Consider the following 27333-nt stretch of genomic DNA (forward strand, 5'->3'; position numbering starts at 1 on the left):
AAGCATGCACAATACCTTAATGCATCCTCAATTAAAAGGGAAAAGCCTGATTATTCCTCAACACTGCCTCTCTTGAGCGATTCATCAAAACGCTACCCAGCAAACGGATAACCCAGGTAAATATCCCCCTGCATATAAACTACAGTGGCTGTCACCGAAAATCCACAAGGTGGCATATTTTTTGGGTTATGGCAAAAAAGCAACAACAAAACACAGCACACGCAATGCATGTCAAGCAGACAGATGGCGCAATTGCTGCAGAGATGCTGACTTGTACAGTTCAGACAATGATATATTTTTTCAAAACAAACAGAGCTAGGCCACATTCTGTCAGCGCCCATTGATCATTGTGCTCCTTGTGCGGACCGTCTACTATGGTGCGGACTGAGAAAGCAGCCATCAGCTCTTTCGCCATGCTTGAATGATATTTGTAATGCAGAAAGCTGCAAAAGTTTTCTTGCCATGAAGTTTAAACATTTCTTGTAGGAATGTGTTTTCCAAATTGATGGACAAAATGTAAATGTTGCTTACAGACTCGTACTGTGCAGATCAAACTGTTTTAAAGATACCGTGCTTAGTTTATGTAATTTTGGCATACCCTGTCAGAGAAGCTAGTGGAGGCTCCAACAGTCAGGAAAAGGTAGAAAAAACGCACATGTATTCCTGACAGCCCATTGGTCCAAAATTTCCCTGTGCTGCCACAATACTGCACACACGTGACCCCCCTGTTTTCACCCAGTTAAACGCATGTACTTAAAAGACAGGCCACTGCAATTCACCAACACAAGCACGATTAACACAATATTAATGTTAGCAAGGTAAGATCGCTGCTGTGGGGATTAGGATCACTGGAAGAGGACCATGGCGGCTGCCACGAGCAGCAACACATCCACAGCCACGCTACAGATCAACCACTCCAGTGTCGAGCAAACACGGAAACGCATAGACCCGAGGAGGAGGCAAGCGGCGTTGTCTTTTCTCAGCAACATTTCTCTGGATGGGCGACCAGTGCAAGACGACCAAAACGAAGAAGATGACTCGCTTGAAGCTAGGACTAGACAGAGCCTGGTTTCTCCGGAGCGCTCTGTGTACGGGGCTGCTGGGGCCGCCGGAGCTGCAGCTGCTGCTGCGGCGGCGGCGGCAGCGACCACCGCCGCCAAGGCGCTCGCTTTTGCAAACCAGGCTCTTCTCTCCAGCAGTCGGGCCAGTTTCGGGACGGGTCCCGCAGCTGCCCCGGCGGTTACAGACACGGAGGGCGACGCTTTTGTACCCTCGACGTTCAGCTCGCCGTTCTCCGCGGTCCCAGCATCGACTAGAGGGAGGCTGCAGACGTACACTCAGGGAATCCTACCTGCCCCTTACTCCAGGCAAACCTCCCAGAACTACAGCCTGGAGGGCGTACAGATAGCCAACTCTGCGATAGAACTGCAGAGATCAAGGTAATTGTTTGAACAACGGTGTCTGGTGTTTGGGAACATGCAGTACAGTGTGAGTAGTGTAACGCTGATGTTAAAGGTGCAAGCTTGTCTGCAGGATCTGCAGTCAGGCCGTTAGACTGTACATTGATGGCATCATAGCAAGCAAACAAAAACTTAACCATGTCCCCTTCCAAAAACAAATCATAGGAGAAATACATAGGAGCAGTAAGCCCCCATGCATGTTTGGTACCCTCACTTATCAATCCTTAGTTAGTTTTCAAAATCATTATTAGCTACAATAAGACGCCACTGACAAACCCTCTATTGCAGTTACTTTTTGTTGGTTTACATTCACCACCATACCTAAGCAGCCAGATCATTGTTTTATTTCTTAAATTTTAGTAGATTATCAGCGTTCTATGTGCATGTCACAATCATTTAGTTAATAATAATAATAATAATAATAATAATTACTTAATAATCTGTTATTAAGTAAAGAAGTTAGACATAATTACTTACTTTTGTTTTGAACATCCAATGCATTGCTTTGTTTTCCTTACAACCACATAAACCAGGGCCCTGAATTATTGAACCTTTCCCTGCTGTTCTTTTTAATTTTTATTATTTTTTATTATTTACAGTCAGCTATTTTGGAAAGGTGCTTTTTGTTCTCAGCAACACAGTCTGCCTGGACACAAAAATACACCACAGGAAGATAAAATTCAACTGTTTTTTTATGTACTGCAGGTGGTTGTAGCCTTAGGACTCACTGGTCTGCAATCTGCATAGGGATAGATATGTGCAGTGCTGTAACCTAGTTTCCCCATAGAGGGAACTCAGCGGTTCTTTTTTCTTTCTTGTGCTCATTCTCATTGTCAAGTGTCACCTGCTGTCTCCTTCTCCTCAGTGTGATGTAAACATCCGGTAACTGTACACCGCTTTTCAACTACATATACAATTAAAGCTGCAAGCAGAGTTGGACGGGCCCTCGCACCTCCTTGCACGTCACCAATTAAAAAGGAACTCTTGAGTTCAATGATACCTCACACAAGAGTCTACATTAAACGGTTCAAATGTTATGAAAGGGGGTGTGGCCTGAGTAAGTGGAGTCTATGAATCATGAAAAGTTTGGGCCAGATTGAGCAATGTACACTTGAGTTACACTCACTTCCTGTTTCGATGGCGAAACGCACAAAATGGCTGCCCTGCCACGGCCAGGCCCCATGACGAAAAGTTTTTCTTTTAATAACTTTTCATCTTTAAGGTCTTAAGATGGTACAGACCAAATTTGAAGTCAACAGGTTGAAATCTCTAGGAGGAGTTCGTTACAGTATGACACGTGGAATTGGGCAAAAACGCACTCACTTTGAACTTTCAATTCAAAATGGCAGACTTCCTGTTGGGGTAAGGGTATCATTCCAATGATTTTTTTTTTGTACTTCTTGACATGATACATATGTGTACCAATTTTCGTAGTCTACTTTAGGGCTGAAACGATTCCTCGAGTAACTCGAATAATTTGATTACTAAAAATCCTCGATGCAAAATAATTTGCCTCGAAGCTTCGTTTAATTAATGTTACCAACGTTGTATCGCTCACGGTGTTTCCGCACGGAGAATTATTACTGTCGCACACCGGGCTGACGCTGCTGGCGACACATGCCATGAAGACTGATTACAAAATGAAGAAAGAGCGTAAGGGGCTAAGAGAAGAGACAGACTGGAGAATACGACAGAAAGTGTCCAAAGTTTGGAATCAGTTCAAACGTAATTAAAACGAAAACTCTGTACAGTGTGTGTCTACTGCAAAATTGAACTAGCTTACCACAATAATAGCACGACGTCAGTGCTTCAGCATCTCAACAGAAAACATAGTCTAACTTAATCATCCATTCCACGAAGCGGACCTGACAAAAGTAAATCACAGAGTCATATGGACGATGAAACTACACCAAACACAACAACTACCAAAATCAAAGACAAGAAAATACGTAGTGGTGACCACAATTTGATCTAAAGAGCCAGGAAAACAGCTGATTGTTGCGCACCATTTTCCCTCACACTCTCTCTTCACGGAGAAACAGCTGATCAACGATCTACTAGCATAAGTGTAACAGAGCTGTGTAGCATTGTTATCAAATATATAAATGAAAATAGGTTGGGTATAACTAATATTTACATATAGGCCTATAGAGGGTTTTCACCGACGTCACGTTCTGGGCGGTAACCTCGATGCGCGGCCATATTGGAGGCACTCAGTGTAAACAACTGAATGGAGTAATGGAGTATTGTGCACTTTGGATACTTTAATACTTTATGTCTAAACAACAGAAAAGCTCATCAAAACGCGTCCAAGATGCAAAGGCATGGAAGGACTTGGACCACAAAGAAAGGCGCGATATTTTGAGAAATTACAGTTTACTGGCGGTGTAGATCCGTACAAGTTGGCTCCCTCTTCTTGGATCCATGGCGACCCGGTGATTCTTCCTTCAGTTGCATATCCCGATATAGTCAACTACCTGGTTTTGTCGCCGAGCCCATACACAGCGGAAGACCTTAAATCCTACAAAAGTTTGGAGGCTTATAACCAGATGGTGTGTGGATGGGTCAGGGAGACGCAGTACCAAGTCATTAACGACCAATGTGTTGTGAAGGCCAAAGTAAGTAATGCAATAACGTCTTTAATCAACCTAACCTTAACTGCATGATATCATTGTGATACTCAAGGTGTAGCCAAGTGACTCTCAATATTTTTTTTTTCCATTTCAAAGACCGAACAAGACAAACAAGTTTTCCCTCGTAGATCCTGGTTGAGCTTTGCCAACCACAAGCGCCTCCTTTCCTCTGATAACTTCTGGCATTCCTCTCCCTGGTTTTTAATAACTTTTGGAAGTCGATAATATCCCAAACGTTTTTCTCGGTCTGACCTATTGGTACAACCTCAAACATGGCAATAATTAACCATTTTCCTTGACGCCGTTCTGGATCTACTTCAGTGCCTGTGCTTTGTTGTGATGCGGAGTACCTCCAACATGGCGACTTTGGGTCTGATGACGCATCGTGAAAACCCTCTATAAACAGATCAGTCTCAGGATGAAACTTGTAGTTTTGAAAGTTAAGTTGCACAATTTAAGGTAATGTTTATGTATGTATAATGTATGCCTTAGTTTGAGTTTGTTATTGCATTTCAGAAAATGTTTTCTTTAAAAACAATGTAATATGGCACTTAAATGCACTTAATATGTTTAGTTTTTTTGAGAGATGATATTGTAAGCAATGTAGGCAATAAAAATGTTGCTTTTTGTTCATTTTTGTGCGCCTATTCCCGAAACCCTTAAAATACATACATTTTCACCAGGCTTGATGCGACCGCCAATTTTGATGAGTTTTTGAGTATATTAAGCCCCTCAAAAAGGCAATTCATTTGCCGTAATAATAATAATAATTCCTTCAGTTTCAATAGGGCCTTCGGCGCTCGGGCCCTAACAAGGGCTTGCTGCTCTTTTATGTGCCCTCTCTGTCTACTTTGCTTTCACACTGGAGGCACAAAGAGAGTTTGGACGGTCTAACCTCGCTGCAGGACAGCTGTCAGTAACAGTCGTCTCATGGTTCTCTCACTGTCATAACCTGCCGTCAAGTCCTCTCTGCTCTGCTTTTCATTCAGAGGCCCTCTCTTACTCAAATCCTCTCCTCCCTCTGGTGTCTCTGCCAGACTTCACAGGGAGCCCTGCTTTATGGCGAAACACTCAATAAGCGTTTAGTTCCCCTTCCTGAACTCATGGAAATTGTACTGCAAAACAGCTTCCGAAAGTCTGGATCTGTACCTTTTTGATAGTGAAAGAAGTGCATTAAAGAAGTTATATAACACTTATAACAAATAACACCATTGACTATTTCAAAATGTGCTCTGTATTTTTACCATTAACTGCTGCTTCAAAATTGAACAGAGTTGAAGCGAAAGTTCAAAACAAAGTTAATATTAGTTGACAAAACAATCTCACGTCTCAAGTCCATTTAGTAGCTTTTTTGTGAGTTAACGATAATATCACAGAATCTTGCTCAGAAGATGGTGTTTGCTCAGTTGTCATGGAATTACAAATGTTTAAATTTCCATTTTCCTGAGCACTTTAAGGACCACCTGTTCATGTTTGCGTAAAAGTCGAGATTGAAAGTTCATTCTGGACCTTTTGAAAACAGCCGTTGAAGGAACAGTCTCACCAGAAGGTCATTTTATTAGCTTAAACTTTTGATGTATGTGGTTTTGAATTGCATTACAATGTATTTCAGTCGTTAAACCCTGACGGTACCCTCCTTTTTGAAATGTGTTTGGATGATGTCCACACAAAATGAATTCTAATGTTGAGAAATAAGCAACCTGTTGATGGAGTGTGGTCATGTTCCACAGACAGACCAGCGCTCTGCACAGTGCCTGGTTTGTTTTCTAAGGGCAGCTGGTGGAAACGTGTCCAGAGGTCCCTGGCTGGGAGAGGCAGGATGCCCAGGCTTTCTGAGAAGCAGCCTGGCTCACCACTCTGTATTTTTTGTACTCCACTTCCTCTCCCATGGGCATCAGAGACACACACTCACCCCTTAGACTTTTGGCCTTCAGTCTTGCTCCCATTCAGGAAGTCACAGAGCCTCTAATGTCCTGCCAAAGTAGACTTTCTGAAGTTAAGGCTGCTTTAGACTATATCTTAATCAGAATCTAATGCATGAAAATGATGGATGATTTCATATTTGGCTTTCCTGCCACTCCTCAGCCTTCATCTATCATGAATCAGCACTCTAAGTGCTGTGGCTTTAAATATAGCATTCCTATTCTTACCATCTGGCCTTGTCTGCCTAAAATGTAAAGCTATTTTCATTTCATCCTTTAATTTCATCCCTAAAACATATCCAGGTCTTCTCACATCCTATTTCAGTTATGTTCCGATCACCATTAGGTACAGAATCATGTGCTTAACAGTATTATTTTTTTTAGCATGAGACAGCAGAGGCCATGGCTGGAAAACAAGCAGCGCAAGCCATTATAATGGTCCTGTGGAGTTTTGTGTGATTGGGTCAAATACTTGTGGTTATGAGATGGATTGTTGTTCGCTGAGGTCATGGTTGGCATAATGACAGGATTATATAAGAATGCTTCATTTTCCTTCTCAGTGTCTGAGCTGTTAACAAACACTCATAAAAAGCCCATAGGATTTGATGGAGAAACCCAATTTAAATGCAAGACAAAATAACAAGGGTCAGCATGTGTTTTTCTTCATGCAGTTTCAAGTTGAACCCCAGAGTTAAATTTCCACATTATGACTTGTACTGTATCTCACCCTGCAAAGCTAATATAACTATTGTGTGTGTTTCTGTTTCTTTAACTTCCTTTTTTTGATTTTTAAAATCTACTGATACATGCCATTTGTACTCCCTGTGTGTTTTTTTTTTTTTTTTTAATCAGAATAACCCAGTTTTCCATTTGCCTGGGATTTATTGTGTGAAGAAGCCCAGAAAATTACATTTATTTCCACTCAGCGACTCTGGCAAAATGAAAAACTATGTTCTGTGGCAAGCTGCCAGCAGGGTGTACGTGTGAAACAGTTTAATCTCCACATCTAAACAGTCCACTTGAGTTTTATGGTGTCATTGCATGGCACTGCTGGAGAGGATTTTTAATAGCTTTTTTTGAAACATTTTCATTGCAAGAGGATGACATTGTGTTTGTAGAGATTGAGAGATACTAAGGGATGCTTGTTGTTGCTCCTTTGCCACTGATTTATACTTGGGCTTCTTTGAAGCTTCGGACCAGGCCTTGTTAATGTCAAACTGGGTAGAAACAGACTGATCTAACCCTAGCTGGTAGGAGTTGTGTCTGAAGTAAATTAGTTTTAATGATGAGTGAATGAGTTTCCAGGATTTGTAGCAGCCTGGTAAACATATTTTGCATTCAAAAACATGTCCTGTTGCTGCTGTGCATCTGCAGTGCCTGGATCAAAGTTCTCACACTGCAGCTGTGTCCTCTTGAACTGGAAACATGCCCCCTCGGCCAACTGGTGAATGCTTTTCGAAAATCAGTAACAATTCACTGAGATTTGGACTGGAAAAAATGTCAGTGTCACACAGAAATTGAGGCCTATGGCTAACATACAGTGTTTGCAGAGTTTAAGGACAGGTTTGGATTTTTCTGTCTGTCTTAATGCAATACTCATGCCTGTATGTACGTTCAGAGCTATTGGTCGCTGTAATAATTTATCCTGCCCATACTATAGTAGCTGGGAAGTGATCATGCCTTCACTGTGACAGTTGGGACCAAATCTACTTCTGTACATTCCTCCTATCCTTCGAAAATCCAGCCACAACTTATATGAGGCTTCAGCAATCGGAGTTAGTGAAATCAAGCTTCCAAAGTTGCAAGCTTTTTAGTGCAAAATCCCATCTTGGTGTTAGTATCCCTCCACTGCATCCTTGCAAGGAAACGCTGTCCGGGATTACCCAAAGAGGGAATTGTTCTAAAAAGACAGTAACTTTGGAAGATATCCACTTGATTTGTCTATGTCAGACTGCTAAAGCCTCACATTAGCATCGACTGCGTTTATGATGCATTCATGCTCCGAACAAGATCTGTGGATTTGGTACCCTCTCTATTCACTCAGAGAAGTGATCGCTTCACGAATAGTATGGACAGGAGGAATGATGACCGCAAACAATTTGAAACTCTTTTAATGTGCATGTTAGTGTATGGGTAATATATTAGGATAGAAAAAATCCAAACCTATAAGCCTGCATTAATTGACTTTTTTTGACCACTTGGTGGGGGCATCACATGCTGTAAACACAACACTGACATACTGTATTATCACCTTATGAAGGCAAACAGTTGCCTATTTACACATACAGCAGATACAGAGAAACATTAGCGTTCATTTAGCTCGGTTTTGGTCTCCACCAATTCCTGAGATCAGTATCTGGCTCTTTGGGTGCTAAATGCTGCACTATGTTTGCCAGCTAGATGCTAACTTTGTTTCTGTTGTTTCGGGCTGTGCTAGTAGCTCACAGTGGGTCTATCAGGGCTATTAGTTTCTTTTTAGGTTTTCCAAATGGCTGCCTGCTGCATCCAATGAGAACAAAACAAAAAGTTGAAAAAATCTAAAGCACTCTGTAGAGCTAAGGAGAATTGAAGTGTTGCAGAATTGCAGGAGGATAATTCTCAGTGGGTTCCATACTACTGTACGAGTGACACCTCTCACATTACACATTATTCATTTGATCCATAATTCATATAAAAATATTGATTCATACAGCTTTAAATTGAGTCTTTAGCTAGAAACTCTTACTTTTATTCCATTTTTGGATTAAAGACAAAGATGAGGTGATTTTCACTTTATTATCTTATCAAAATATGGAAGCATGACACCATGGAAATGAATGGAAAAGAATGAAGTGATGCTCCATCACGAGAAAGCTAGAAGCCTTGTCCTCTGTCTTGCAGAGGTCAGGCCCTTTCATTACAACCATGTCAGCTGCCCATTGTTCTGCTCATTTGGACTAAAACATGTACTGTTCATGCTCTTTATCAGAGCTTAATGTTCTTCCTTCCAGTTTATGATCATTAGGGTCATAATACACAGTGCAGAAGGTTAGCCAGTATAATGGCTTTAGGTTTCTTGTCAACTCCAACAGTCTGGCTCCTCATGTAATCACTTATCGCGGCCCCGTCTCCGCCTCAATACACTGTTCACTCAGCTTGTGTTGGTTTAAACCCTGGGAGCTCCTCAAGGACAGTCATTTTTTGTTAATCTGTTCTCATGCTCTGTCATTTATTAACCAGCCATTCTGCTTTACGCTCCGCTGTCTCCCCCTTTGGCTGAAATGTTCAGTGAAGAGGCGAGTGTCATCAGCATTGTAAAAAAGAATTGGATAGTCCAAGAATATATACAGAATGCATGGTTTGAACAGTCATTTATTTGCACTCTTACTTGGCTTTGCCGACTCTGCTGCAGATTTATTTAGCCCTTGATCACAGATAGACCCCTTTGGGAGAATGTGTTATTTTACCACTAACGTGTTAATTTCTACTACTCTTAAATGTGAGCCACTTTGTAAGGTTGACTAATGAGTTGGATTGTGTTATTTGTGGTTCTAAACATGCAATTACAACCTAATTTTGGAACAGCTCAGGCATACTTAGCTATCACATGTGGGTTTATTTCTTAAACTGGCAGCTGATATGAAAGGCATCCAGCAGAATTAACCTCTTGAGTAGTAGTGCAACTAAAGTGTGAAATAAAAGCCGTCTGGGACAAAATGTGTTACACAAAGTGCTTGCCGAGCCAGCTTGTTATCCTTGTAAAGGCTCTAATTCTGGAAAATTATCTGATCTACGCAAGATTGAGGAGTGATCCTTGTCCACACAGGCACACAGTGGTGTTGATGGATGGTGGTCATAACTCGACCGTCCAAGACACTCTCTGTAAATTATCCAGAGAACAGACAGAGATGGGTGTTAATTTGACACCATTGTTTGACTTTTTGTTCCAAGGCCTTCAGTGACCACACACATACTTTGTTCCAGGGCTTTGAATGGAACCTTAATGCTTTTTGAGTACTTACCGAAATGTGTCCGTAGCATCGAGTACTGAGTAGTTGGCATTGAATGCATGGTCAAATTCTTAGGTTGTTTAGTTTCTTTGATCAGATCTTTGTCTAAATAAACTTTGGATAACCTTTTCTTTAGACAAAAGTATTTATTTAACACTTCTCCATAGAGCAGTTTTACATATTTTGGTAAATTTAAAATAAATGGGTTAAATATGCCTCAAGTCCTAAAACTATTAAGTTATCAAAAAGGTATTGTACTGAAACTTCACTGGAAAATGATTGATAGGTATCTCCCACGCTATTCAGTTTCTCAGTAGTTGTGTACAGAACAGTGAGGTGGATCGCAGCTTTACCCACTTATCACCCGGTGATACACAAAAGTAGATTAATGGAGATTTGGGTTGAAATTCCCTGCACTGTCTGTGAATGCTGATACCTTGGTTTTATTGTAAAAGCTAGACTGACCTCAATTTGTCAGGAAAAATGATTGATTTTCAGTGTCCACTTGCAAATTGTAGGTATTGCTGTGCTGGGGTATTGACTTTGATTTATTGTTCTGCCTTTCAATCAAATTGCATTGCAGGGCTGTGTCCATGTGTTCGGTAAATGGAAAGATCACAATGAGGATTATTATCATTATTTTGCCGGAGTTCATTCTTTTAATAGGTGTTTTACATAAGGACAGTTGGTCCTGTGTTTGGTGTGTTGATGTCTTTTCGTATCTAACTTCAAACTTTCCATCTGTCTGTCTTCTGTTTGTCTTTCCAGACGAAGACTCATCTCTCAGCGCTCTTCGCTTGAAACACTAGAGGACATTGAGGAGAATGCTCCTCTGCGCAGGTAGTAAACTGCACAGAAATACCGTTCACATTGTCTGCTAAAGTATTTTGTGTCTAAACTGAGATATTCTACTCACTGTATGTATCTTGGACTGGGACAGTTTCTCTGTTTTTTGAGGTATTGATGTTTAGTGTTTGTTTTACATTTTAGATGCCGAACCCTATCGGGTTCACCCCGACCAAAGAGCTTCAAGAAGATCCACTTCATAAAGAACTTGAGGCAACATGATATGCGCAATGGAAGGTATGAAGGCAAACATCGCCATCCATTAGTCAATACAATCCTCAGTGGATAATGGCAGGCTGCCCCAGTCATTGAACTGCAGTGTGGATGTTTCTCACATTACAAGCCACACCGTAGGCAAGCAGGCCTGGCCCATTCACTGCATGTCATTTTGAATTATAAATGAAATGTAATCAATTGAGAATCCCATCCATTCACACAGAGTATAATCTGATAGAATTTAATTTTGACCTTATTTGATCACTGTTTAAATTTTTTTGAAGCAAACTATGAAATCACTAATAAAACTAAATCACATATAATTGGGTCACAGTTTACATAAGCATGTATGCAGAACACTAATCCCTAAATAAATATATATATATATATATATATATATATATATATATATATATATATATATATATATATATATATATATATATATATATATATATATATAAAAACATTTGGCACAGTGGTGTTAATGTTGATGTTTGACTGGGTGTGCAGATTGTAACCAGAGAAAAGATGGTTGTTTAATCTAGGCCAGGAGACCCGAGAGTGTTTACTGCTCTGGTGATTTCCATCATTATCAATATCACGTTCTTTGGATGTTAAATCTAATTCAGTTAACTGCTGTGAGTCTAGTTCTGGTGCTTTCTGAAAAAATATTTTTTCTGCTGAATTGTTTTTTTTGAAAGCATAGACTGTTAGTACAGTATCTCTTGTTTAGTAAACCAGTGTGCCATCTTGATAAGTTCCTCCTGTTAAATTAGGTCTCCTGATAGGTAGAGTTGTTTTTCCTCAGCTGATGTTGGAACAACTGTTAGCTGGATTTTCCACACTATTGAGAACTGCCTGTTGATTAACTGATGCTTGTCATGACTCACCGTGTTGTTTGTGTCCTGATGTTGATTTTTACCTAGTAGTAAGATTCATAATGTATCTATGAGTTGCAGCTATGGCTTTGAGGTTGTTGTAGTGTTACCTAAAGTTGGAGCCATTCTGCCCTGTGTGCTGCTGACATCTGGTCACAACACATCTGATTGGATATGTATGTTTACACAGGGCAATTTAGTATAAAAAAATATCATTATGTTAATTGAAGTTAACTTATAACAAAAATGCATCATTGTTGCCCCCAAATCACTGTATACATGCTACATGTGCTACCACAACAGAAAAAACAACACAAACTCATGTTGAAGTTTCAGCTCATTCTCTTCATTCTTATTTTTACTGCACACTCTCTCCAGCTTTAACGTGTGGATCTTGTCAGATAGATATTGATTAGCTTGTTTATCATTTTTTGTTTTTATAGGATAGTCCTTATCAGTGGCAGAAGATCCTTCTATAGTGTATTTTCTGTCCTGCCCTATCGAGATTGTAGCCAAGCAGGGTATGTATCCTACAGCATGCCGAACTCTGTAACCTCCTCCAGCCTGTGCTCCCTCTTTCCCTTTGTTTTCTCATCCCTCTTTTTCTGTGGATGTACTCTCCTCTGACTGGTGCATACATTTCTATGGGTTGGTTTTGGTGGTTCCTTTTTTACCATTAAGGTTTGATAAATAAATAAACAGCAGGCTCAAATGAGCTTCAAAGGTTTTATTTTGTATATATCTAGACTATGTTGTTGCCCAGTGCTTGTTGCTTGTATTGCTTTTCCTATAATGGCTCTGGCGGCTTTTAGCCACTCTTACGTTTTGTTTAAGTCAACCCATTTTTGTCTGTTGCAACTGTCTCTGGCTTTGCTGTTTAGCATTTAATACTCACCTTTCCCGGGGGTTCCTGTTCTTTACAGATTTGGAACTTTAACTCAGACTGGAGTTTCTGCTGCCTGCCCTGCAGACAGTTATGACAGTTCATAATTAACCACTTTTGTTTCATCTTTGCCTTGTTTTAGGGTTTTACATTTCTTGGTGCTAGAACAGAAGACCTTTCTGGCTTATCTGTAGACGATGCTTGTTTCTTTTTTTTTCTTCTTTTTTTTAAAGCAATGCAAGGCAAGGCTCTATGTAATGGGAACCCACCTGGCTTGCATGGGGATAGCTCTGGAACGGCCTTGGTTCTGACTCCCACCAGTCACATGACAACGGTGTGTTTTGGAGGAAGTGAAAGAGAAAGGGGGACAGATAAACGCCAGAGAATACAATGCACAGAAAGAAAAGCTTCACACTGGGGCTTAGTGAAGAGCATAGAAAGCTCAATCCATTTGTGGAATTTCCAAAGCCAGCCAATCAGTGCAAGGTCAAGGGTTAATAAACCCCCAGGGCTATCCAATATACACATTTGACTGCTCATTGCTGCTAATTGACAGTTTACTGACTTTGGCTCAGTCAAGTGTTGTAACTGCAAAACAACATTGTATTAGACGACTGGGCCCAAACGGCTGTTTGCATGTAGTTTCTTTCTTCTGTCTCTCTGTCTTTATTCTCATTATAATTACCTCCCCATAAACAAAAAAAAAAAACAGCCCGGTATGATCCTTCAAACTAAAGGGGACATAATATGAGAACAATTTTCCTACAGTACAACAGTAACTAATTAAATTCAAAGGACAAATGGTTTGACATTTTGGGAAATACACTTCCATGAAAACATTGACACCACTCTTATACCGGTCTATGTGAGGGACTATTTCTTGGACGTATGTAGTGACTTCTCTCACTATGACGACAAGGTTATTCCTACCGACTTAAACAAAATAGTCGAGTCTTCATGCTAAACTAAGCTAACAGGCTGCTGGCTCCAGCTTCATATTTTTCCTTCTGACATAAGAGTAGTATCAGTCTTTTTGGCAAGAAAGCAAATAGCCATTTTTCTCCAAAATGTCGAACTATTTCTCTAAAGGAATGAAAACATTAAACTATGCTGACTAAAAGACTGTTTAAATGGGCATCTGTTTATGGGGCGTCAATGTCTCTTGACATCTAGATGGTTCTGATTCAAACCCCGCTAGGGACGACTGGCTTTTCTGTGTGGACTTTGCATGCTCTTGCTGTTTTGGCATGGTTTTCCTCATTTACTACAGTTCCGCTGACCCTAAAAGACATGCATGTTAGGTAATGCTCCTGGCATTGGAGTGTAGTGGAAGACTGGGATAAAAAGTTAAATGGTTCAAATGCAGTGCATAACATTTCTCACAGGGATAATAAAGTATAATTTACTGATGCTCATAAGTTTAGTGTAATGGGTGAAGCTTGGGCAAGACTGCGGAAGAATATTATTACAGGCCAGTCAAGCCAACTTTAAACGGTTTGTGAGCTGTTAAGTATTTGGTAGTAAAGTAACTGGCAAGAGTCAAGAATCTTTTAGTCATGTTCATGTATATGCTTTTTTCACTTAATGCTAGCTTTAGAAACATTTGGCAGGGCATGATGAGCACTTTGCATATATTATAACCCTACTAACATACAGATGTTTGAAGCCTGTGATTCCTATCCATGCATGTTGCTAAGCAATGTCAGCTTTTTAAAAATAATTTCCTTTCATTTCTCCTTACTCTCAGCAGACTGAAGCGCAACTATTTATTTATCTGGATTGCTTATTAGAAAAGCTCTTTCCAAAGAAAGCTTTCAGTCTCCTTTGTTTCCCCCTTTTTATTTAATCTTCACTTTTCTGTTAGACGTCTGCTGCCTGGGGATCTCAATGCTCCGTGATGCATCTGTTAACATTGTGTCCTGACATGCCAGTCTTCCAAATAACACTGTTTTCATTATAACAGATTGGCCACACATGTCACCAAAACACTGGGAGAGTCATGCAAAGGCCCACTGTGTAATTTCTTCTATTTATCTGGGCACATTTTAAAGAGAAAGCATGACCGAGCTAGGGAAGATAAGGGAGGAGCAGAAAAACAAGACAGTGTTACAATTTAATGTCTGCTGTCTGCTGACTCAATGTAAAAAATTAAGCTAAAATAAGGCTGAAGTTAATATTACACAAACACAGGTTGATATTTGGCTATCTTTGTCTTGTCTTGTTTTGACAGGAAAGCAAGTCTAAGACATTTCAGCAATTAAAAACATCTCAGTCTGTAGTTTGGCAATATTATTGCAGTACCTGTTTAAAATGTGCCCGTTTAAAACGTGCCCGTTCAAAATTTGCCTGTTGGAACAGGCCGATTGCTTGGCCTCCTGTATTGCTGCTTGCAGCTTTCTCCAGAACCATTTTCCCCAAATAACTTACAGAAGGCTCTCATAGCACTTAATATGCAACTCAGCCGTATACTACTGACTTCCTTTGTACTTCTACTTTAGAGGAAAACATTGTACTACTAAATGTACCTGACAGAAATGTTAGCGCTTATGTTGCAGATTCAGATTTTACTCACATAATATCACAATTAAAATACGATGAATTATTATTTATTCATTACCATCCAGCATTATATTAAAGTTGAAAGCTTCACCTTGAACAGACGCTCATTAAATTTAAGTAGCCTACATTGTGCTGATAATGCCTCTCTTTTCACTTTCAGTAGGCTAAATATTTAAATGCAGGATTTGTACTGTGCAGTCTAAGGCGATTTTACCATATGGATAGGTAGGTAGGTAGGCGATTGCCTGGGGCACCAGGAAATTGAGCAGTGTGATTTATTTATTTATTAATAAAACACAACCGGGGACACCTGACAATTGGGCGTGGATCAGCTACGGCTCATAAAGAGATTTGGCGTGTCGCCTATTTTTTCCGCGTAGCCATCACCCATCCATTTAGTAGCCACACTGCCAAACAGCCGGGCATACTCACTCACTCTCTCACTCACTCACTCACTCACTCACTCACTCTCTCACACACACATGGTGTATTTTAGTGTTTAGTTTGCTGCTATGATTGATGTTGTGGTTTTAATCATACTTTTCTCAACACTAGCCATATATATATTTCTCAACACTAAAATGCCATTTTATATAAATTGTGCATGTGATTGCCCCAGTCTACGGTTTCATCTCAGCAGCAGACATTAAATAGAAAAATATTCGGCCAATCCATCGTAGAGATGTAGAGGTGAGCTAGAACAGGCCTCAGCGATAAGGTTAAGGAAAGGGATTAAAGTTAAAAGAAGCTGTAGGAAGGTTTCTATGTATGTTGAAAGCTCTAAAGGTGTTGTGCTTATTAGGGATGTCAAGCTGGAAGTAGGAGGGCGTCAGCGGCACCCATCAGGAGGCGTCAGTGCCAAGGAGATGGTGATCGGGCTGGAGGGTGTGGAGTTAGGAGCTGATGGAAAGGTAAGATGCCAGCAGAAATAGGCTGTGTGGAGGATTTTAATCACCTTACCATTATTGACAACAAGATAAATATAAGACCATACTTGCTAGTTACTTACTGCTATTCAAAAAAAGACCAGTTCAGACATAATAAACAAAAAAATGTAGTAAATCACCACCGTTTTTAGCATATTTAAAGCAGGATTTTGACACATAGCACGAAACCCCAGTTGTAATTACATTGCATTACATCACATTATGCATTCCGTTTAGGCAAGTCCGTTCCAGGCTCCTGTTATTGTGCATGCTGGCTTACTAGTATAGTATACTGGGACACTTAATGAAACCTACCACCCTAAATGATATTGGTAACACCTGGGGATTTTCCTGCTTTGACAAAATGCTTCTGTGAAAAATATATATTATACCTGTTCACCCTGTTAGATTATAGGAGTGCAAACTTTTTTAGGCTTTTGTGAAACATTGTAACTACACCTGTGTCTGCAGACGGTGTCTTACACCCAGTTCCTGTTTCCCACTAACTCGCTTGGTGGTCGAAGAAACACCATCGACTCCACCTCATCCTTCTCTCAGTCTCGTTACGCCAGCCATAGAAGCCTCAGTTTGGGCCGAGCCAACAGCAACCAGAGCAGCATAGACACAGGTCAGTCGCCTGCCAACAAGTACTTACCTTATTCATTATGAATGTTGTGTATTCCTCACCCTCAGTTTTTTTCCTCCATTATCCAGTGTATTTTTATTGGAAAAGTGCAAGTGCAAATGTTAACTTCTGGCTCAACCTCTGTTGTGTTTGTGCTCGTGGCAGGGAATGATTTGGGGGACTTCCGCGAGTACGACCCCAATCTGCTGGATGACCCGCAGTGGCCTTGCGGAAAACACAAGAGAGTCCTCATTTTCCCTTCCTACATGGTGAGAAAGTACTCTAGCTGCGTCTAACACATCATCACTACCACCACCACACACAACAATAGCGACAGCAACTGCAACCTTGTCCTCTTGAGAGCAGAATGGAGAAGTTGTTGGCATAATTCGCTGAAACAGACCCACCTCTGTTTTGACATGTTTTTCTGAAATGTCTTACAATATCTCACTGTTAAAGCCTTTTTTTTTCTCCAATGGTTATTTGTGTCACCTTTTTGTTCTCAGTCCTCCCACCACAACTAAGAACAATAACACACCGGAAAGATTTGTCTGCCTTGTCTGACAGTCTCTTTCTTAGAAGTCCTGAATTTTATCAGCTGTTTTTTTTAAAAGAGCCAGAAGGATGTTTCAGATGGTTTTAATCAGCAAGGTCGCTGGCCCAGACTCTCTCCCACCTTCTGGGACCTGAATGAACATACATACTTTATCCCAGTATAGTGGGCAGTAGCTATTAAGCAGCCACTTCACCAGAGCAACAGTTTGTGTAGTGTTTGTACCTCAGCACTAATCACTCTTGTACTTTTCCGGAAAAGAACGGATGTTTTATTGTGGTGGGAAGAGGGGGAAAAAAAACCTGACTAGACTCCAACCTCATTCTTTCCTGGGCTCTGTTTTTGTTACAGAGACTGGCAGAATACACAACAAGGCCTGCCAAAGTTGAAATGTTAAGTCAAGGCCATGCTATGTGTTTTGTTTTTTCTTCCCTTCCTTCAATTACAAAACCCAGAGTCACACAACAATGGCTATTGTGTTTACTACAGGAATAGAGCGAGTAAAGTCTCAGCATTTCGCAGGTTAAACGCAGGCTGCTTAGAAGACATGACTCTGATTGAACTTTCAAGCTTGGGTTAATTATAGTTTTTATACTCTGCATGCAATTGAGAAAGCTGACATATGTATGACATAGAATGTGAAGCATGGAAAAAAAGTCTTTTTAAATGTGGTAAAAAAAACATGTAGTGGCTTGTTGATTTGTGTAATAGTATCCTCACTTTAAAAACATAATAATGTAGTGACATAAGTTAGCTTGAGACATGGTCACAGTAGAGTGTATTTTCTGTCATGCAAACTCAGTGCTGTTCAGCTTTATGTTCATTTCTCGGGGCTACGACCAACGATAAGCATTCGTTCTCCTTCATGGTTCATAATCAGTAGCGTGGTGTTCAGGGTGGATGCCATTATTCACACTCCATGCGTTGCCTGTAATGCCATACATGCATATTGAGATATGTTTAGTACCACTGCAGAGTATGTCACTTGTAGTCAGTGGACCCTTCATTATAGGATTTTTTAAATTTGTTTTACAACTTTAGTGTTATTTTTGTATGTTTCGCATCATCTATTAGCTAGAAAAACCCTGTATTTACCATAGTAGAGGAGCAACAATTTATTGTATTGTCGATTTAATCTGCAGGTTATCTTAATTAATCGTTTCATCTATGAAATGTCAAAAAATAATGAAAAATGCCTAATAGAATTTTCTAGAGCCCAGGGTGATGTCTTCAAATAGCTTTGAACAACAGTCCAAAACCCAAAGGTATTTTATTTACTGCCAAATGTGACAAAGCAAAGCAGCAAATTCTCATATTTTTAAAACTGGAACCAGCGAATGTTTGGCACCTTTGCTTGAAAAATGACTGAAATGATAAATTGAGTTGCCGGTTAACTTTCTTGTAATCATTTCAGCTCTACACCAAAGTAATTGCTCAGATCTGAGAACACAGCGACAATGCTACAGCAAAGTCTGACTGGGAAAGAAACACCAAGGGACGGATGATCAGATAGTTTGTAAACAATACTACACTTAGTTATTATTTTTTTTAAATATTATTTTTTGTGGTGCATTTTCAATGAAATTTGGATATAAAACAAATGAAACAAAAATGCAATTTATTACATAGTTGAATCACAGTAACACTCAATCAGTTGGGTAAGGTGTATGTATCATATCAATATGCCAGTGTGTGTACATATGTGGCAGGGTGAATTAATGAATAGAACAAGCCAAATAACGTGTTTTAGGTAATCTGGCTAAAGTGTTGGTGGAATGCAGCCAAAATGTGGGTAATAATCCTGCATGCACAGTTACGGCGAGCATGGTACTGTAGGGCAAAGTTTAACCAAGATGTTGGTAATGGGTGTTTACAAAGGCCATTTTGGATAATTTTAATTATTGTTACAGTTAAGGTAATATTGCTTGTTTCTTGCCCTGCCTGACTTCCTTTTAGCACTGTTCCCCTGTTCCTGGATCTTAGGAATTATATTGGTGAATGCTGGCGAATGTTATTACTAAGGAATGACAGCCAAGTTGACAGAAATAAGATCCATTTTAGAATAAATTATAATTATCCTGCACATCTAGCAGTTAAGATTTGTTTTGCCTCTAAAACAGCTTAAATTTGAGCTGTGGATTCAGCACATTGCTAGAAATGTACTTTGCCTTACAGGGGTCATTATACTATATTAATGTGACTCACCCACCTGGCACTCAAGGCATGTTATAACAAGCACTAAGGGTTGTTTAATAGAAGCCAGATTAAAGTATGGAAAGCTCGGTCAGCAGTCAAGTATGTTCTGCGTCCTCTAGGTTTTTGAGAAAAAGGATGGCAACAATCTATCTTTTTCTTATCCTTAACAAATCCTATGAAAAGACCAAAAGCAACAATGTGTTAGTCCATCTCTCAATATTTTTCAACATCCATATACGCTGTGTGTGTGACAAGCCCATAAAGCTATATAAAGTTATTTGCTAGAACAGCTGGGCACTGTAGTTCTTAGCAAACGTTACTCAAACAGAAGTAAATCATTATTTTAGTGAGGACTATTTTCAGCAGAGGATTGATACACATTTGGTGTGCTAATGAGTATTTACAGCAGCAGGTTGGTTACGTGGTATTGACTCAAAGTAAACCACAGTGCCCATTTTCATTGTAATGAAGAAACATGTCACCCAAAGGAAACCGTGTGGCTCATTGGTGTTTTTAATAGTGTTTGGACAACAATGGCGCTCTACGGCACAGAAGAATAAGCTACAGTACATCAGGCTAAGGATACACACAGTAGGTGTGTGTTAGTTGGATCAATTCATTGTTGGTTCTGGTCTTTTTAATAGGATTTCTTTGACAATAAGAAAGATAAAAAATATCACCAGACTTTAAGTGACATGAGTAACACCAGGTCTCTGTAAAGCCTCATTGTGAGACAGTGGAATCCAACACTAGTGTGTGATGTTCCAGTCACTCTGCCCAGTGCTGAAAGTGTAGTCATTTTGACACCACCTTTTGGTTTTCCTTTTCAGACTACGGTCATTGAATACGTCAAACCCTCTGACCTCAAGAAGGACATGAACGAAACTTTCAAGGAGAAATTCCCCCACATAAGGCTTACACTCAGCAAGATTAGGAGGTAAAACAGACAGAAGTGTATAAAATGTGTCATATTAAGCAAGTGTTAAAACTGTACCATGTTTAATTAAGATCAACTGTTTATTTCTCCCTTTCTTTTCTTAATTCCCTGCTGTTTCGCCTCCCTGCAGCTTGAAAAGGGAGATAAAAAAGTTGGCCTTGGATGAATGTGGTTACGAGGAACCGACGGTGGCCATGGCATTCGTCTACTTTGAAAAACTTGTGCTTCAAGGCAAACTAAACAAGCAGAATCGTAAACTCTGCGCTGGAGCTTGTGTCCTACTGGCGGCCAAGATTGGTGGCGATCTCAAGAAACACGAGGTCAAGCTCCTGATAGACGTAAGTGTCCTGACTCACACTTCCAAAATCCTACTTTGATGATGATTTGTGTTGCACCAGATTAAAGGGTCAGTTCGCTCAACTTAAAGTCAACAAATCAGACATAGTGAAAACTGTTTGCAGTGAAGTCCGTATATTAAAGATTTCTTTTCAAAAGTAAATTTTCGGTGCTGTGAGCGCCACAAACAAAATGTCCCTGGGTTTGGCAGCAGACGTCTCAACAGCGTCAAGATACAGCCAAAACCATTTGCATGACTAGATAACACTAGGGGTAAGGGAAGTGACCATTTAAATGTCAGGTCTCAAATAAGATTTTGCTGAAATTGCTTTGCACAAAAAAAAATTAAGAAAATGTATTCTCAAATAAATAAAGCTGTCTGTCACATCCAACAGTAATGTCACAGAGTCCACAGCAAAGGGAGAACCACTGGAGGCCAGATAAAAATCTGATTTTCAGTGAGTGTTAAGTTATTCCTTGAAAATAAATTGGTCAAAATTGATGCGCCAGATGTTGAGATATCCTAATTCTTTGTTTCTAATAGGGGTCAAGCTCCAAAAGTGCAGGCTCCTAAAATTCCCATAATGCCGCCTCCAGTATGTATCAGTTTGAAGAGCTAACTCTGAGCTAACTCTGATGACCTCATGAGGGTTATTTTGACTTTAGAAAGCTCCTTCTACAGCACGAAAGATATTATGAATTTGACCTAATGATTTCTGCAGAACTGGCAAACGCAACACAATTTAGTATTATATTAGATATATATTATCTAACTTTTATTTTACCAGGGAAAAAAATCACATTGAGATTAAAATCTCTTTTACAAGTGAGCCCTGGCCAAGAAGGCCGCACATAAAAATACACTTTAACATACAACAAATAACAGACAGACAGGGATGGACAGCAATAAGAAATAAAAACAGAAAATCACATTTTAAAAACAAGCGCAAACATATTGGTATATTTGATGTAGGTAGGACTTGAATTCAGTATGTGAAATAAAAACCTGCATTTTTAGCTGATTTTGTAACTCATTCCATGAAGTTGGAGCACTGTAACAAAAAGCAGTTTTTCCAAACTCTGTTTTTAGTTTGTGGAACATCATACAGTATCATCAGTATACATCTACTTGATCTTAGATTGTGTTCAGATCTACTAGATGTTAAGAGTGTAGTTAAATATGGAGTATGTCCAGTTATTGATTTGTACACAAAGGTCAACCAATGTTTGAGCCTTCTTGTGTTGAGTGAGGGCCAACCTACCATTTCAATACACAGCGATGGGTAGAGTACTTTGCATGGGTTATAAATCTCAGTGCTGAATGATACACAGAATCCAAAGACTTCAACAGGGACTTTGTGGAGTGTCTGTAAAACACATCTCCATAGTCTAAAATTGGCAAGAAGGTAGATTCAACCAACTTTTTCTTGACTTTCTGTGTGAAGCAGGAACTGTTTCTGAAGTAAAAGCCTAATGTCTTTCTCCAATATAAATCCCAGGTATTTGTATGAGGGAACTAATTCTATTGGCCTGCTCTGTAATGTGTGGAGATGAGGCAGGGAAAGTCCATGCTTACGGATTCTGTTAAAAAACATATATTTAGTTTTTCTTATCATTAAGAACTAGCTTTAATGCATGTAAATTGAGCTGGATATATTCAAATGCTTTTTGTAGCTTTAAAATTGTCTCAGCAGGTGATTTTGCCGAACAGTAGATAATGGTATCATCAGCATACATGTGTATATTGGCATTCATAACATATTCACTGAGGTTATTAATATATATTGTAAAAAGCAAGGGCCCCAAAATAGAGCCCTGTGGTACACCAGAGTTAACAGTAAGTTTCTCAGACATTTAGACATTTAGAAGTACACGTTGACATCTGTTATTTAAATAGCTACTGACCCAACCAATAGCAGCATCAGAGAGGCCAATGCAAGCCAACCGTGATAATAAGATAACATGATTGACTGTATCAAAGGCCTTTGTTAAATCAATAAATAACGCAGCACATGATTTACGATCATCTAAAGCACTAATTATATCATTAAGTACTTCCATAGTGGCGGTGGGAGTACTATGATTTTTTTCTAAAGCCAGATAGAATATTATTATTATTATTATTATTATTATTATTATTATTATTATTAACTATAAACTGTTTTAGTTGCTCACTGACGATAGATTCCAAAATCTTAGCTATCACTGATAATTTAGATATTGGACGGTAATTGTCCAAATTAGAAGGGTCACCACCTTTCAACATTGGTAGAACCAGAGCAGATTTCCAATGTTCAGGAACAATATTCTGTTCCAGAGATAAATTAAAAATATATGTCAAAGGGTCAGCAATGATTTCTGCTGCACATTTTAAAAACATACCTTCAATCTCATCAGGCCCTGCAGATTTAAGAGTATCCAGTTTTTTCAGGGTCATTAAGACCTCATGACTCGTAATAGGCGTAAAATTGAATCTATGACTATAATAACATTCAAAAGATTTTGATCAGAAGATCCATTGAATATAGATCCAGCTGACACAAAATGCTTGTTAAAGCAATTTACCATCTAAGTTCTGTCGGTTATTTGCCTTTCATTTATTGTTAATTGGTTCGGGAAACCACTAGATGATTGAGTAGGGGACAAAGACTTAATGGTTTTGAAAAACTTGGTTGGGTTATTTAAATTTCTTGTTGTTTCATTAAGATAAAACTCAGATTTCACCTTGCGAACTAGGGCTGTGCATCTATTTCTCAGGGTTCTAAAAACCACCCTGTCCTGCTCTGGCCCAGGCTGAATTCCTTTTATGAACAATTCCTCAGTGAACCAAGGATTATCGTGGCCCTTCACTCTAAATTTCTTAATTGGTGCATGTTTATTCATCACCTTTAAAAAATATTGTATGGAAATACTGCCATGCAGAATTCACATTGGGTATTAAAACCAATTTATCCCAGTCACATGCAGACACATCATGCAAAAAACCTTGAATATCAAAGTTCTTAAAACTCCTTTTTTTAATAATTCTAGGTTTTACTTTTGGAATCTTACAATTTCGTATAGCTGCTACAGCACAGTGATCACTGACGTCATCTGGAAAAATTCCTATGTGGGTGAATTTATGGGGTTTATTTGTTAGAATGACATCAATACGAGTGGATTTGCTTGGGTTAAGATTAGGTCTTGTAGGTGTGTCTATGATTTGAGTTAAGTTCACTGAATCACAATATTCTTTAAATTGGTTTGACACTGGTGACAACCAATCCCAGTTTAAAATCACCCAGCAGTAAGAGTTATTTTACTTGAGCTAACACTGATGACAATGAGGTGAGAGTGTCATTAACAGCTGAGGGTGGTCTATAACAGCCAACAATATTCAGATAACAATCATTTCCATAGTGTAAATCAATGGCTAATAACTCAAACTGTTTTGGGATGGACAATGACTTTATAACAGTTGTATGAAATTTTGATTTTATATAGACTGCAACACCTCCTCCCTTACTTTTCCGATCAGAACGAAAACATTGTATCCCTCTATTGCAATATCATTATCTCCAATAGAATTTCTGAGCCAGGTCTCAGACAGGACCAGTACTTGGTCTAACTTAGGCATTGAACTACGAACATTTAAATGCAGGACACCAAGGCCAGACCTATCTGAAAATTCCAGCAGGGTTGAAAGATAATTTCCCACCGGACCAGGATTTGGATTTATATTACCAGCCATCAAAAGCATCAACATTATCAGACATCGCTGCTTTAAGTTTTTTAGTGGGAGATGGTAATCAAATTGTCCATTTTTAAAGTACAAACGTGATTTCTTTTCGCAGAGCATAATGCATTCTGTAGAGTGAGAAGAAAAACAACAGTCAGATTTGCTCTTGGTTCCATTCCAACTGCAATTGGAATCACTTGAAATGATAGATCCGTGCGTGTGTGTTTTGATGGACGATGCAGGGGAAAACGTTCAAAGTTACACGCATTTTTACCTTCGGCACAGCCTGGCCTGACGCTTGGATCGAACATGCAGAAAGCTGCCCATATTAGCAGCGTCGCTCTCCTATTGCCAGCAATGCGGGGAAACGCACAAATGACCAGCAATCAAGCTCAAGGATTTCGGTTCGAAGGCAGCACCTCCGTGGATTAATATCGGGGGTAGGGGCCAGAGACAAGGAGCACCCGCCGCTGATTAAAGGCGAGAAAGCACCACCGACCTCAATGTTGATCCCCTCCACAAGACATATATATATATATATATATATATATATATATATATATATATATATATATATATATTGTTTATACAGCCTATCTAATCCTATCATTTCAACTCTGCTCCCATTTTCTAGTTGGCTTGTAGAGTATGGTGATTGCATCAACAGTAGGTTTGTCAACCATCCAAACAAGAGGCATCTCCTTTTGTCCAAATCGTCTGCGCCAGTCCTCATGAAATGCTGGTTAAAAATGAGGGATTGTAGTGAGAGGCATTTAGGAATACAGCATCGCACGTATCTATTATTTAATCTTAACTCTTTTTTTTCTGGCAGAAACTGGAAGAGAGGTTCAGAGTGAACCGCAGAGAGCTGATAGCATTCGAGTTCCCGGTGCTGGTGGCGTTAGAGTTCAACCTGCACCTGCCAGAACATGAGATCATGCCCCACTACAGACGCCTGCTGCAGACCTCCTAGCATTAGTGACCCATCAGGAGGATGACCACCAGGTTCTCCTTCTGATCCTCTGCTTCCCACCGTATCCATCCTCGTCCACATCTGGCAGCCCTAAGGAACCGCTGGCTGTCACTCAACTACAGCCGACAACGCTCTCCTTCCTCTCAGAGACCTGAAATCAGCCATTGTTTGACTGAAAAAAAAAAAAAGGGTTCAACCGTCAAACAAGTTGTTTTTCTAGTTTGCATGTTTTCACGTCTTCATCTTCACTTTGTGTATCTTAGAGCTCTCTTGTTGATTAAGAGAGCTTTTCCTTTTTGAATCTGATGGTGAACTTTTTTTCCGCAGTTAAGGCAAACGAATGATTGTAACATTGTTTAACATCTCTTTTCATTAATCTCCCACTTGTAAACTTTGGTATGATGGGTTGCCTCCTGATCTGCATACAATTTAAACAAAAGCCTTTTAAGTGGCTGGTTTTGGCTGGACTTCCTCAGAGTGACTCATCTTTTCGCAAGTCATCATCTTAAAAGTGCACTTTTGGATATTGGGAGACATAGGGGGAAGGCAGGCATTCTTTTTAGAGTTTTAATAAGATTTGGAACCTACCTTGAAAAATAAGCTGTGTTCATAAACACCACACATAAGTCATTTGAATGGACCTTTTGAATTGTTTTTCTCTCTTATGGTTTACTCACAATTTTCTAGCCACAACTATCCGCATGAAATGTAATGATTGTTTGCATACAGGTACGTGCAGACAAGATGGGACTTCCTATTTTCACTGAAGTATTCCATTCATTTTTTTACCAGTCATATGCTTGCTATGGACTTACAGAGACTAGACCCACTTTTATCAGTGTCGAATTTCTTGTGCTCTATGTTAGAGTGTATTGCTAGCACATTTACGGTGCTATCAGGAAGGTAGTTTTGAAAAGGTGTTCATGAGTGCAAAAATGCCATTGAACTGGGTCAGGATTAGCAGCAGAGTGGCAGCAGGGTGCTCTAGTGTTGAGAGAAAATGTCATGGGCTAAGACCCTGTGCCAGTAACTATCCTTCCTGCTTTAAGTGTCCTTGAGCAAGGCACTGAGTTCCTTCAGGCTTCAGGGACACTTTAGCTGACCTGACCTTTGACCTCTCTGAGGAGAAAAACTCTAAACAAGATCCAAACAGAGATAAATGACGGATCAAACATTTGCATATAACTAACTGAATCAGCAGTTGTTGATTTGAAATCTAAGTTGTTAAAAAAGAAGAAGAATGTGACCAATTAAAAAAAGTATTGTTAAATTCATTTGGCATGTATCTCAACCTGATTTTCTTTTTTTATTACCTTGAAAATTGTCTCACACAATACCACAGAGTATTGAGGGAAAAAAAGGTATTTAATGCTGCTCCAAGTATTGATGGTATTTGAGCTGAAATGATCACAACATTAAACCAAATTGTAATGAAAAAAAGCATGGATTATGCTGATTTAAGGTGAACCCATACTGAGCTTATTTCTGTTTGCAAGCCTAAAGATTTGACTATGAGATGCACACTAAAGACTCATGGGCGACACCTGTGTATGTTTGTAAATAAATTGCTTTGCTTGTTCAATCAAAACAAGACCCTGGATGTGTTTTAATCTAGTGTGTATTGAGTGAACAGAAACTGTACTTTTTGCTTTAATTCCCCCTGTCCCGCCCCATTAACTT

The 27333-nt window shown here is 39.5% G+C and overlaps 1 protein-coding gene across 3 annotated transcripts; it reads left to right on the forward strand.

Annotated features, from left to right (window-relative positions):
* The first annotated feature begins 716 nt into the window (after positions 1–716).
* cables1 (Cdk5 and Abl enzyme substrate 1) lies at positions 717–27238 on the forward strand. Of its 3 annotated transcripts, none has more exons than XM_078264049.1 (10): positions 717–1439; positions 10773–10844; positions 10995–11087; positions 12391–12468; positions 16192–16300; positions 16787–16943; positions 17106–17209; positions 20520–20626; positions 20757–20964; positions 25513–27238. In XM_078264049.1, exons 1-10 carry the CDS (start codon positions 862–864, stop codon positions 25651–25653), a joined length of 1647 nt encoding a protein of 548 aa, XP_078120175.1. In that variant the 5' UTR covers positions 717–861; the 3' UTR covers positions 25654–27238. The 3 variants fall into 3 exon arrangements, with proteins under 3 accessions (XP_078120175.1, XP_078120176.1, XP_078120177.1); XM_078264051.1 differs by lacking the exon at positions 717–1439 and adding an exon at positions 4274–4552; XM_078264050.1 differs by lacking the exon at positions 12391–12468.
* The last annotated feature ends 95 nt before the right edge of the window (positions 27239–27333 follow it).

This window comes from Sander vitreus, chromosome 12, assembly GCF_031162955.1.
Source record: "Sander vitreus isolate 19-12246 chromosome 12, sanVit1, whole genome shotgun sequence".
Taxonomy (NCBI): Eukaryota; Metazoa; Chordata; class Actinopteri; order Perciformes; family Percidae; genus Sander; species Sander vitreus.